General features: G+C 41.3%; 2 protein-coding genes across 2 annotated transcripts; one reads left to right on the top strand and one right to left on the bottom strand.

Annotated features, from left to right (window-relative positions):
* Nucleotides 1-256: 256 nt before the first annotated feature.
* On the bottom strand, nt 257-3362 carry mrpl58 (mitochondrial ribosomal protein L58; the record flags this gene model as incomplete). The annotated part of the gene is made up of 7 exons (XM_083932599.1): nt 257-521; nt 613-782; nt 1368-1450; nt 1557-1616; nt 1792-1816; nt 3127-3168; nt 3357-3362. 7 exons carry the CDS (start codon nt 3360-3362, stop codon nt 437-439), a joined length of 471 nt encoding a protein of 156 aa, XP_083788725.1. The 3' UTR covers nt 257-436.
* Nucleotides 3363-3888: 526 nt separating this feature from the next.
* On the top strand, nt 3889-13417 carry daglb (diacylglycerol lipase, beta). The gene is made up of 15 exons (XM_083933233.1): nt 3889-4603; nt 4715-4866; nt 5328-5502; nt 5628-5895; nt 6010-6132; nt 6267-6394; nt 6680-6806; nt 7028-7111; nt 8159-8236; nt 8328-8408; nt 9036-9163; nt 9503-9571; nt 11006-11078; nt 11157-11410; nt 12401-13417. The coding sequence occupies exons 1-15, from the start codon at nt 4509-4511 to the stop codon at nt 12597-12599; spliced, it is 2034 nt and encodes a 677-aa protein (XP_083789359.1). The 5' UTR covers nt 3889-4508; the 3' UTR covers nt 12600-13417.
* The last annotated feature ends 197 nt before the right edge of the window (nt 13418-13614 follow it).

Here is a 13614-nt window from a genome sequence, read left to right as displayed (position 1 = left end):
AAGTGCAAGTTTTTTTTCTCTAATGAAAAACCAAATCAAAATCAAGCCAGCAAACTGCAACTTACATACTAATAAAGTTCCAAGAACACAAAATATAAATAAATATTAGTTTATTGTTACCTCTGTGATTATTACTCAGGTGACCAATGAGACCTGACCCAACATACACTATAAAAAAAAATTAAAAAATGTCTTTAGTATCAATAATTACATGTATAAATATGACTATATTGAAACGAATGCTTAAATAAATGATTATGTAATAATGTTTTAAAACATATTTCTATGTTACTAAAAATCATCTCACACTGGTCTATAGTGTAAGATGTAAGATAGCTTTAATTACACAGAAAGTTAAAAATAATAAACACTGGACATATACGTTAAATGTAATAACTGACAAAACAGTGAAGGGAGGTAGAAATGTAACAATCAATCAGTCAAAATCCACTCGTCTGCTCTTCTTAGTAGCTGAATGGATCTTCTTCTGTTTGAGTCGCTCCTTGTTCGCCTTCTCTAACCTGCACACGTTTCACATCAACGACAGACATTAGACTCATTTAGAATCAAACTGGAGATAAAACAAAGAGCTCCACTGATGGGTCATAATACCTCGCTGCCCGGAGAGCTATGTCTTCTGCTGTGGGTTCGTGTGGCTTCTTGCTGGCCTCAGCTACGATGGCAGAAATCTTCTGTATACAGTCAGAGAGGTTTCTCTGCTGGCTCCTGCTCAGCTCCGAGGTCACCAGCAGCTCCCCGGCCTTATTGATGCGGCTCTGGTTCTGTGCCACGAAGCAGAAACTGTCAATAGCTGTTTTTTTTTTCTGAACAACAATGATACAAATGTGTAGAAACATGTTAAAACATGCAATCAACAGTTCAGGCTTTTATTGTGGTTCAAACAAAAGACTAAGAGTTTACTGTTTATTGTTTTTTTTAATACTTTCTGTATTTATTAAGAGTTTATTGGTTATCCTATAGTGTATTTTTTTTATATCTATACTATTATTAATATTCAGTAAGAAATGCTGCTACACTTTTAACACTGTTATCACTTATCGCTCCTTATCACTACTTTAGTTTGTACTTATTTTATTTCAATCTGCTGCTAAACTGCACGCTGCGTATTGTTGTATATTGTATAAACCTACGCTTAACCACAATGTCTGTTGCACTCTGTCACATTTAGTTATTGTTTGATTTATTTTATGTTAGCTTTATTTTGATTTGATAATGTAAGCTTATTGTTACTCTGATCCTTTCCCTTTCCTTTGTATTGAAACTGTTGCACAATAACCTCCCTCGGGATAAATAAAGCTTCTTGAATCTTATTATTTTCTAGTATTTTAAGTCTAAGTCTAACGAACCTTATCACAGATATTCTGCCGAACATCTGCTGGGATCCAGTCTGCTGTTTGCACGTGGAACCGCACCTCTGCTTTCGTGCTGACTGTGGATTGAGATGTAATCAAACAAAGGAATATACTGTGCATGATAGGAAAGATGCAAGATTCAAGGCTTTACAGGTGTAAATGCTAATGTTCAACTTTCCCAACCTTTATTGACGTGCTGACCACCAGGACCGCTGCTTCTGCTGTAAGATACTGTCAGGCGCTCTGAGAACCAGAAGGAGAAGAAATACAGGACCAGTCAAAAGTTTTAGCATTCATTTGATCGGGAAAGCGTGTCAAAACTTTTGACTGGTATGCTTTTTACATATATATTGTTAAAAAAGAGAGAAGAGAGAATAAAAATATGTCCTTATTCATCTTTGTAAAATTGTATATTTACCCACTGGAACGTGCACTTGGGCGTCCTGAAAAAGTAAAAATAAAATAAATCTATCTCTTCAGCGTCATTTTATATTCTTACTTCCAAAGTGTGATTGATTTGCTTAGCGTCTCCAACTTTATAATCCTTTACTCTTACAAGCCTACGAGCTTACGAGCCCTTAGCAATGTTGTTATTCTCTGATTGTGGTGGTGCCTGCTGCCGTGGTCCTGCATGACGCTTCCTGCTACTATTATAATCTATCACCTTAGCTGTGCTTGTTTCTACTATGCTGCTGTATTAACTGCCATAACATATAAGTCATATTCACATTACTATAGATATTATTATAGTTACTGGAAGTGTGTCTGTCTCTGTCTTAGTGTCTGTCTCTGTCCATCTGTCCGTCTTTTCTCTCTTTCTCTCTCCTTTTCTTCCTCCCCAACCGGTGCAGACAGATGTCCGTCCTCCACAGAGCTGGGTCTGTCTGACGTTCCTGCCTGTTAAAGGGAAGGTTTTCATTGCCACCGTACTCTACGGGGGAATTGTTGGGTCTATGTTTATCATAAAGTGTGGTCTTTACCTAGTTTGTAAAGTGTCCTGAGATAACTTTTGTTATGATTTGGCACTATAAATAAAATTGAATTGAATTGAAAATTGTATTTGCTCGCTTAAAACGCTGTTATTAATAATTTAGATTCACAACATATTATTATTTTATTCAAATGACGCCTATTTGGACACATGTTTTCAGAGTTGCTGGCTGTGGGAGACCAACTGGTCGACATACAAACTTACTTCATTATTATAATAATAATCGTTATTATAGTGGGAGAAAGGACTGAAGGACGGAGGGTGACAGAGGTGGTGGTGGAGTACAATTGCTGAATGGCAGATAAAAGCTCATGTGTATTCTGTGTTGATGATTCTTCTAATAATATTCATATGAATGTGAATAATAAACAGTAAGGAGAGCACATAGAATGAATGGCTGTGGATGGTGGAAGGGGCCCATTGATAATGCCTACCTACAGGGTCCAGAGTTTGTGCTACGCCCCTGTCCACTGTACACTGTACTATCAAAGACATCGTCAGACGATGATACAGTCCATTTACACGGTGATTTCCATGGAGATAACACAGCAAACGCCTCTAAAAAGTCTGACCACATTCCACATACTAGAATATTGTAGTGTGATTTATTTGATCTGAATAAGGATGTTAGTTAAACTCCGCCAGTACAACAAACCCTGTGTTTTTCTACTCAGAACACCAACACGGTTTCTGTTTCCACAGTTGTGAGTGACATTGATACAACAAAACGATGGCTGCAAGTGTCAGTGTTGTTTAACTGACCTCTGGGGTGTCTGCTCCTCGGCTCCCGTAACCAGCAATCAGCTGTAAAGTATTGAAAGTGTCTCTTATTACGAAATCCTTTAGTTTTACTGTGGAATCATGTATAGTAAGAAAATAACGTCGTGTTATGTGCGCCGCCATGTTGGATTGACGTCGAAATGGCCAGCTAGTGGCTAGCTAACGTTAGCTGCGGCTACTACTGCTACTGACACTTGCAAATAGGAACCGACCTGCATGCTGCCTGTACACAATATTTTACATTATGTGTATGTAGCTAATATAAAGAGAAAAATCAGGTTCTACCGAGATTTGAACTCGGATCGCTGGATTCAGAGTCCAGAGTGCTAACCATTACACCATAGAACCGCCTGCATGTTCACTTTCAGGTAGTATTATGAATCCAAAGTCGAAAAAGTATTATTTGTCGGCTCTACAGTACATTGCCATACTGGAGAGTAAAATCTGGGGGAGGCAGTAATAATAATAATAACGTGATAAATTTGCTGTGTCTTTACTCTGTATGTAAAGTATTTAAAAACCAAACACATTTAAAGACTTCTCATATCTCGAAGAAAACTATGGACGACATTGCCAGATGATTTTTAGTTGGTTCTTTATAGTAAAGAACTTAAATTGTATCGTCCATTGTAGATCGAATCCCTTTTTTTGATGTAATAATACTGTGTTGACTATAAAGTTTGTTAAAACACAAACAAGAAGCAGAGTAACAAAACACCGGAACTATTATCCGTTAGCCTCTGTTGCAACAGGGCACCATCAGCAGACGGACAGCGTTTGTTTTCGTTTTCAAAACAAACCAGCGTTCTACATCTTGCTGTTTTTTGTTACCTGCATCTGTGAGATTAATTGGTGACGTTATATATAAAGCAACATGTAAACGTATGAGTAGCTAAACGATGGTAACGTTAGTATTTGTCATACGGGATTAGCTTTCATTTCCCCGAAGAGTATTTTTAGCTAGATCAGTTAGCTAATGTATGCTAGTCACGCAATGCTGTCGTTAACCGCATTAGCAACATTATTTAATGTTATTCAAGCTCTGCGGTGACAGGTCGCAAAACACAACACTGCACATGACAACAACATTTAGCTTCGGCGTCACTAACGTTAAATTAGGCACCGTGAGCGGATACCCACCTTAACGTTAGCGTGTAGCTAGCTTACGCCGTTAGAAATCATTTTGGCCGATTAAGCAATACAGGGAAGTGGCTGTCTAATGTGACAGCCAGTGTAGCTGCTGCTGTGGCAGTGGAGTCATGCGGGACTTTAAGTGTTCGTTGTTCAAGATAATCCCTTCCATATTATTGTGGTGAAAACATTAATTGCCAACAGCGAGATATTTGGGCTTGTTTACCGGCAATATGCCCGGGATCGTGGTGTTTGGTCGGCGGTGGGGGATCGCCAGTGACGACCTGGTTTTCCCCGGCTTCTTTGAGCTGTGCATGCGTGTACTTTGGTATGTGGTTGTTTACCCTACACGAGTGTTTGTGATCCACTTAGAGCACTTTTGCTCCCTAATATTCATTGACTCTGCTCTTGAAAATCTCTCTTGCTATTTTCTCTACAGGTGGATTGGCACCATGATCCTGTTCACTTATCACAAGGGTCATTTTGATTGTAATGGGAGAGGAGTTCTTCACAGCTATCTGGTTGGACTGCTGGTTGTGCTGGCGCTCATCATCCTGTCACTGTGTGCTATCGTCTACGTCAGTGCCCGAGGTAAAATCGGATCAGAAAATTCAGTGAGCTTAAAAAAGATAACTAGGTCTCGAACAACCTTTTGTAGGGGTGGAAATCACAGAACCACAAAGCCTTTCACATCATTTGCCCTCAGCAGCAATGGTGCAGAAATGCAGGTTGTTCTGTAACAATGTTTAAGAAACTGGTGGGGTAAACAATTTAAAACTAAGTTAATAAAGGGTAACTATATTTTAATGCACACACAACATTGCGTACACAAGTGCCATCCTTGCAAAAGGCTTACTGGCAGGAAGCGCAACTGTTCAAAGGAAGGAAGTTGGGAAACACCTCTGCCTCTTTCTTAAGGGGACTCTGATGAAACACTGAATCTAACCATTGGTTTATTCTGTCACCCTTTCCAACATTGCCACTTTTAACAGTTGCAAAGCAAAGGTACATTTCCTTTTTTGACAACACAGTTATCTATGGTTGTTTCTCAGGTACCATTACAAACCCCGGCCCACGGCGCTCCATCCCTGCTCTGGTGTACCTGCGAGCTCTCCTGTACATCCCTGAGCTGGTGTGGGCCTGCCTGGGAGCTGTATGGGTGTCTGATGACAGCAAAGGCTGCGATCCTGCCACAGTGGGTGCTGTCATCGCAGCAGTGGTTGCCAGGTAGGTTGCTTAGGGTTACGAGGTATTCTTTATTATTAGTGTATTAGAGTTATTATATATTCAGAATTTTATTATTTGTCGAACGAGGTGTTATATTCAGCGTCTTTCTGTCTGTGTCACAACAGCTGGATGATCCTGCTGTTCACTGCGTTGGGCGTGGTGTTTGTGTTTGACCCGCTGGGCAACCCTCGCCCTCAGCCCGCAGCCATGGAGCCTCTGGGAGTCAGAGACCAGCAGAGTAACGAGGGCAGACAGTTCCTCTCCACGGCTCGCTCCCTGGCCGTCAAGGTGTGGGAAAGCAGGCTGCGGCTCCTGTGTTGCTGTCTGCCGCAGGACGAAAGCCACCGGGCGGCATTCTCCAGCATCGCACAGCTCGTCAGCGGATTCTTCTCTGTAAGGGGGTCGCCTTCTCGCTCTTGTCTGTGCTTTCCCTTTTGTGTAGTGTGAAACTGCAGCAAAACCAGTTGTGGGATGCTTTTTTTGATGCGGTGTTTCCGTGTGTTGCAGGACACAGACCTGGTCGCCAGTGACATAGCGGCTGGTTTGGCTCTGCTGCACCAGGAGCAGGATAAGATGGAGCAAAGTAGAGACCCAGACCTTGTGATCGATCACAGCCCTTCTTCTCCCATCGTGAGTACAGGAGTCTGTCGGTCATGTAGGTATAGATGACCAAAAAGCATGTAGAATTGTAATAAAAGTCAAGTCTAGCAAGTCTGTGAAACACAATATTGATTAAAAAAATATTCTTCTTTAACTGTTTGAAGGGAGAAGATTTGGAGACAGAGTTGGAGAAAGCTGCTCACTGTATGCGGTTTGCTGCAGCAGCATATGGGTGGCCGTTGTACGTTTACTCCAACCTCCTCACTGCGCCCTGCAAACTCAGTGGAGACTGGTAAGATTAATCTTTACTGAGAGAGTCAATGGGACCTGTCAGACAAGACACAAGACCAGCCAGGTTAGGTTGACAGCTGCTGAATGTACGTAGGAAGATGCCGCTGCAATTTAGCATCAACAGTCACATTTCATTTTTTTGTGTGGAATATGTTCCCTTTTCTTCTGTTTATAGAGAAACAAATGTGAGAGACATCCAATGACAGACTGTCTGGCCTACAAGATCATTTAAGAGTCAGAAAAACTCCGGTTCAAATCCAGATGTGTTTGTGTTTGTGCTTCTCAGTTGTAGAAGTCGTGCAGCCGAGTATGACATCGTTGGAGGAGACCACCTGGGCTGTCATTTTTCATCCATCCTGCACAGCACTGGTTTGCAGTACAGAGATTTCATCTATGTCAGCTTCCACAACCAGGTAGGAATTTCACTAGTTGCTCAGGTGTAAAACATCCAAAAATCCATTTTTAATTAATAGTAGTTAGAATTGTACGCTCTGCATCAAGATACGTATCCTATATCCAGAGTCTTTCCAGCACACAGCTCAAGTCATGAATACTCCTCTGTGTTCAAAGTGTTTTTTCGAGGTCTCAACAGCATCAGTGATTCAAAGGGGTCATCCTAGTCTCTCTGTTGCAGATCTATGAGATCCCTTTCTACGTTGCTCTGGATCATAAGAGAGAGGCTGTTCTGGTGGCTGTCAGAGGAACATTGTCACTGAAGGTGAGTTGGCACTCCAGCTCATCACTATTTTTGTGAAAAGTAGATAATAGAAAAATAGAAAATGCATTAGTGTCAGGCTGCACAATTAATGGAACATTAATCCTGATTACGATTTAGGCTTCCCACAATTAAATGAACGCGATCAACTGTGATATTGACATTTAAAATGCTCATAGAAACTTCGTCTGCATATCGAATCCTTCCTAAACTAATGCGACTAAGCGACCAGTAGGCGATCTAGATATTTTAGCTCCACTTTTGCGCACACACCCTGCAGCTGCATCCTGAATGTTGCAGCTGCAGTCCAGAGTAGAAGAGTAATATACAACAGAGAGCAGACGGGCAAAGCAAAAATCAAATGTGTGGAGCAGAAGGAGGAGAGCTACTCCCTTTTGGGTACAATTTTAATTATATTTTGCTTCTAGGAGATGCACAGCGACTAAGGTCCAGTCTTATTTTGATGCAAAGATTTGTACATTGGCAGAGTTGCAGAACAACATGGAAGTGAAAGCAGTGCTCAGTTTGTTTAAATGTGAATGTGCATTTAAAATATTTTGTCCCTAAAACCAATGACTAATAAACAATTATGATCTCAGTATTGGTTAAAATAATCATAATTATCATTTTAGCCATATCAATGTTCAGCCCTGCTTAACTACTTCATTTGTTTTCTTTATAAATATTTTTTTATTTCACCTTTACTTTGTTCGTATAAACATTAGCATAAAATATTAGCGGGTGACTTGAAAGGCCACGATCTTAAAGGCTTGAGTGTGGTAAGTGAGTGAAGCATGTGTATGAGAGTATCAACACACATTTATACTGTGAAAGAGATTTATTCAGGTGATTTGGTTGAAAAATGAGAATCTTTCCGCCTAACTTCGTCTACGAGTCCAAAACATTTGTCCCAATGTTGATTGTGATCGAAGCATTTCATTTAAAAAAAGAATCTACATTTAACCTTTGGCTTTTGCCTTTAACATGGGGCCTGAGAAGGCCGATCAGTTTCCCACTAATTGTTCATTTCGCTCCGTGTCTGTCCTGCAGGATGTCCTGACAGACCTGTCTGCTGAATGTGAGAACCTGCCTATAGAAGGAGTGTCTGGAGCCTGCTACGCTCACAAGGTCAATGTTAAACACACTACTCTCCACCTGTCTTAAGTTGAAGCGCGTTTTTAAGTGGAGATTAATGCTGCTTCCTCCCTGACTCCTACAGGGTATGTGCCAGGCGGCAGGTTACATCTACAAGAAGCTGGTCAACGATGGCATCCTGAACCAGGCCTTCACCATTGCACCGGTAAGAAGTTTAACCGAGGTTGGAAGCTACATTTCAGCCACAGAGGGCAGCCTTGTATTTCCTTTTAGTTCCATCCCTGCTGGTAAATCCTCTTAGGAGGGAATGAGATCTATAGGAAACACTTACAGGGGTGCTACTGTTGAAAAACATGGTGCTGGTTATCCTTTTTTTTAATCCTCCTCTGATATAAACAATGCTTTCTACACACTACTTTCCCATTGTATGCACCGTATTTACTCTCTGTAATACGGACTCAATCATAAACAATCTGTTCTTTGCACATTTGTACGGTACTTTGCACGTTATTACAGTACTTTTGAGCTGTATATATCACCATTTTAATATTATATATATATATATATATATATATATAGTTAGATATATATATGCTGTTTTATATTTCTGTTTTAACAAATGTGTTATCTGTATAATATTGTTGTTAAATATGTTGTATGTATAGCTGGAGCTTGAAACAAAAACAATTTCCCCTTGGGATTATTAAAGTATTTCTGATTCTGATTTAACCATTTATTGTCAAGAAATAACAGCAATTTTGTAGAAGCAATAGATCCTGAATGATCCTCTTACTTACTTAGTTATGTGTTTCCATGTATCCTGTGTTTGTAGGAGTATAAACTTGTCATCACTGGCCACAGTCTGGGTGCTGGCACAGCGTCACTTCTTGCTATCCTCTTGCGCAATTCCTTCCCCACCCTGCAGTGCTACTCATTCTCTCCACCAGGGGGACTCCTGAGGTAAGGAAAACGACACGGTAACATTTAGGCATGAAAAATGCTGCTAAGCCTTTATTTACCTTGTATCCATAGCTAAGAAACACATACTTGTTGGAAGTGGCTACAGTTTATTAGAAGGTGTTATCAAGATGTGTAACAATAACATGCCACAAACAAAAAAGTGAAGTTTCAGACCACTTTGTCAAACTTTAAGTCCTAACTGTGAGTCCTTATAATTACAAGTATGATTTTACAGGTGTGAGTTCATATATGTAATGTTCGCATAAAGAATAATGTATGCCGTTAACTATTGGACTAATCCAACCATGCTTTCTCTTCCATATTTATCTCTATGCGCAGTAAAGCCTTAGCTGATTACTCCAAGGACTTTGTGGTCTCGGTTGTGCTCGGAAAGGATCTGGTTCCCCGGTAAGGCCGATGTGTTTTTTAACAGTATATACTTCTTAGCCTTTAAAACATATCGTATAAGTTACAATTCACTGATGGTACTAGTTAGATCCTTGCTGCAGTTTGGTTTATTGTGACATTACTTACTATGGCTCTCTAAAGGTAAGTATATGTTTGTGTGTTAGCAGCACTGCGGAGTCACTCACAGAAAGGCCAATATGAATGTGCTGTGGTGCACAGACTATTATAGACTACTGCATGATGGCGACTATATTTGGCTCTGCCCTGTTATTACAGGCACAAGGAAGGAGAAAATGAAAGCAACTAACCCGCTCCTTTTTTCCTCCTTGGAGGCATTGTTTTTTTCGGGGTTGTCCATCCGTCTGTCCCGTTCTTTTGAATGTCATATCTCAGGAACCGCTGGAGGGTGTGTCTTGGGACCCAAAGGTGGAATTAATTAGATTTTGGTGGTCGCTAGTCCTGGGTACCATTCACATTTGTACTTGTGCCAGGAATTCAGTGGTGGAACCCAGTGGTATCTTTTTTTTTGGGTCTTTATTCTCTATATGGATGAAAATGTAATGTAATTTCAGCTGTATAGATAAGTCCAAACCTATTTATCGTATTTGTTTGTTGTACATGTGATTTATTTGGATTTTTTTTCACAACACACAGACTAAAACCCCTCACTACCTCCCAAACCCTACTACCTCCAGTCTTTCAGTCAGTCCTCTAGTCTGTCCTCCAGTCAGTCAGTCCTCCAGTCAGTCAGTCCTCCAGTCAGTCAGTCAGTCAGTCAGTCCTCCAGTCAGTCAGTCAGTCAGTCCTCCAGTCAGTCAGTCCTCCAGTCAGTCAGTCAGTCAGTCAGTCAGTCCTCCAGTCAGTCAGTCCTCCAGTCAGTCAGTCAGTCAGTCCTCCAGTCAGTCAGTCCTCCAGTCAGTCAGTCAGTCAGTCAGTCAGTCAGTCAGTCAGTCCTCCAGTCAGTCAGTCCTCCAGTCAGTCAGTCCTCCAGTCAGTCAGTCAGTCAGTCAGTCAGTCAGTCAGTCCTCCAGTCAGTCAGTCCTCCAGTCAGTCAGTCCTCCAGTCAGTCAGTCAGTCAGTCAGTCAGTCAGTCAGTCCTCCAGTCAGTCAGTCCTCCAGTCAGTCAGTCAGTCAGTCACATAGAGAAACGCACAGAGGGAAGAACGGAGAAGCTCGCGATAACGTGCTCTCAGGTACCAAAATTTGGCACCGACTGATTTAACGTGATTCTGTCCTTGTTACCCTTAAATACTGATACAATTTCACACAAATGTCTAATGAGATAGGTCAACATCAAAATATTCCGCAAAAACACTTTTCTTGGGAACAGAGGGGGAGACCATATTTAATCGGACACTGGTTTGCGCAGGCACACAACCGCGAGGTGGTCATTCTATGATGACTGATTCTATGATAAATGTCCTTTCTGTTCAGATTGAGCATTCCCAATATGGAGGATCTGAAGAGAAGGATTCTGAAAATAGTTTCTAACTGCAATAAGCCCAAGGTAAGAACCATTCAAAGCACTGACATTGGCAGTAGGCACCAGCTGTCGGTTTCTACATCTTTCCTGTGTGTGTTTCAGTACCGCATCCTGCTGCAGGGATGTTGGTACGAGCTCTTCGGAGGAGACCCAGATGACTTCCCCACTGAGATGGACAACAGGAGGGAGGAGGAGCTTAGCCAGCCACTGTTGGGGGAGGAGTCACTGATAATTCGCCACTCATCATCCTATCAGAGCCTGGCGTCAGACGACTCGCCTGCCCATACTGCTGCTCACTTACCTCTCTTCCTGCCCGGACGCATTCTGCATATTACAGAAGATGGGCCGTCACGGAGGTCTGTCTACAAATTTTTTTAGTCTCTGAATTTACTTCATAGCAACAAATGACCCTTAAATTCAAGCTGATGAATAGGAAGCAGAAGCGGTCTGGTTTCGGATTTTAGTCCGAGTACCAATCACGTTTGAGCATGCTTTGGATGCATGCGGGTAAACAGTCCGTGTGGAGAGCAAAAGAGGCTGAACGCATTGGCTACCATGCAGTCACGGAACCAATTATCTTTTTGTTATTGTTTATCAGAATTCATATGCAGATATCTGCTTATAGCGACATCCCCTCTCAACTCCAGCTCCATTATCACTAATTGAAATATAAACAATGTAACCACCACGCAGAAGAGGAAGTCCATGTGTCTGTCCATCAGTCATGGCATAAAAATGTCCACTTGGACTCAACGATGAAGTGATTAGATTTTAGAGGTCAAAGGTTGAGGTCCCCGACCTCACAAAATGCATTTTTGGGCAAACCTCAAGAATTCCTTTGCTTATTTTGACAACATTTCACACAAAAGTCTAACAGGATAATATGATGAAGTGATGCCCCCCCCCCCCCCCCCAAAAGATCAAAGGTCAAATTCTTTATGACATCATAATGTTTCTGTCCATTATTCAACACCATGACTGCAGGAACAAAAGGGGAGACATTTAGTTGAAACTGCATTAGTGACACTAATCCTGAAATTGTGCTGATTGTATAGAACTTAAGTGCTTCCGGGCTGAAGAAGTGTGTGACCATCCACATTTTCGACAAAAAAAGCCACACTTAATACCTTTTTATTCAATTCCTTCAAAGTCTCCACTTCATACATTATGTAAGTCTGGACAGTTTGGATGTAAACTGCAACTTGACTGTTTAGTGGAGGCATACGACCGCCATGCAGTAATTCTACAGAGGTTTTCAAAGTTGAGACTGTGTGCCTCCCCTCAGACAAAGCTTACATTTGCCACCACACTTCTCACCTCTCTCTCTTCCTTTATTATTCCCTTAGATCCTGTTTTTCCCAGGTACGGTACCGTGCTGACTGGTCCAACGAAATGGCATTCAGGAGTGTTTTGATCAGCCCCAGGATGCTTGCAGATCACATGCCCGACGCCGTGCTCCGAGCACTCAACAGTCTGACCAGCGACAGGCCCTTCTCCCTCTGCCCGTCGTCGTCTTTAAACAACAGCCAGCACAATACTATCTGAAATGTGTCATAGAGACTGACTCCTTATGTCTGTGCTCCGGGACTCTACACTATTTTAATCCCACTTTTGTTTTTACCTTTGATCCTCTCCACTCCTGATCCAGGACCATATCAAATATGTCATGCTCTTCATTTGCATCTTGTTTGCAGGCCTGATGCCAAACACCCCTTTCTAATGACGGCATTTGGAAACTGGATTGTAATGGTCATGGAATACACAAAACCATAGAGATTCACCTGTTGTGAACTCCATAAATGAACATGTTGGGGGGGCAAAAGTACTATGTAAAATTGCACTTTTAATTATTTATCTCAAATATTTTTTTATTTTTTTTTAACTCTGGGTTACTCCAAGAGCAACTTTATGCCATGATCTTTGAATGTGCATTGTGTACAATATTTGACAGTGTTGCAGTTTCACTGTATTGTCGGTGTTCTACATTTCGTGTTTGTGTGAGTGCTGTATGCCCGGTAGAGGCTGCCCCCCCTGGTCACTTTAAGTGTCAGGCGCTTACTTCCTTATCCGTGGGGACGACTGAAGAGCAGTCTGATCCGGGATGTGAGGATATAGGGGTAAATGTGGACTGAAGCATTACGTCTTCATTGTATAGTAGCTGTGGTTAGTCTGTCTTGTGTTTAATGTCTTAAAACATCAGGGTGAACAGTGCCTATGCATAACAGAAAAGTCATCATTATTGCTTTACATAAACAGACAGTGATGAGTGCAGTGGCTTTACAGTAAGTTCTGTTTTGCATTTTCTACAATGCAGTTTGAATAGTGCATGATGTTTGGCAAAATAAATGTAAAGATAGAAAGATTGTACATCGTGTGGGAACCTGTTTACTTGCCATGGATATTACATCTTTGTTTTCAGGTGATATATAGGCTTATATTAAGGACTCAAATGATGCCTGCATAACTACTTCACATTACCAATAGACTTCATTCGACTTCTTGATACAAATAAAATCTCTTGTGAAGCACACTCCATCCTTGGTTATTTAATTTTATTTCT

Source organism: Echiichthys vipera (assembly GCF_963691815.1).
Source record: "Echiichthys vipera genome assembly, chromosome: 18".
In the NCBI taxonomy this organism is placed as follows: Eukaryota; Metazoa; Chordata; class Actinopteri; order Perciformes; family Trachinidae; genus Echiichthys; species Echiichthys vipera.
This window is presented reverse-complemented; position numbering and strand designations above follow the sequence as displayed.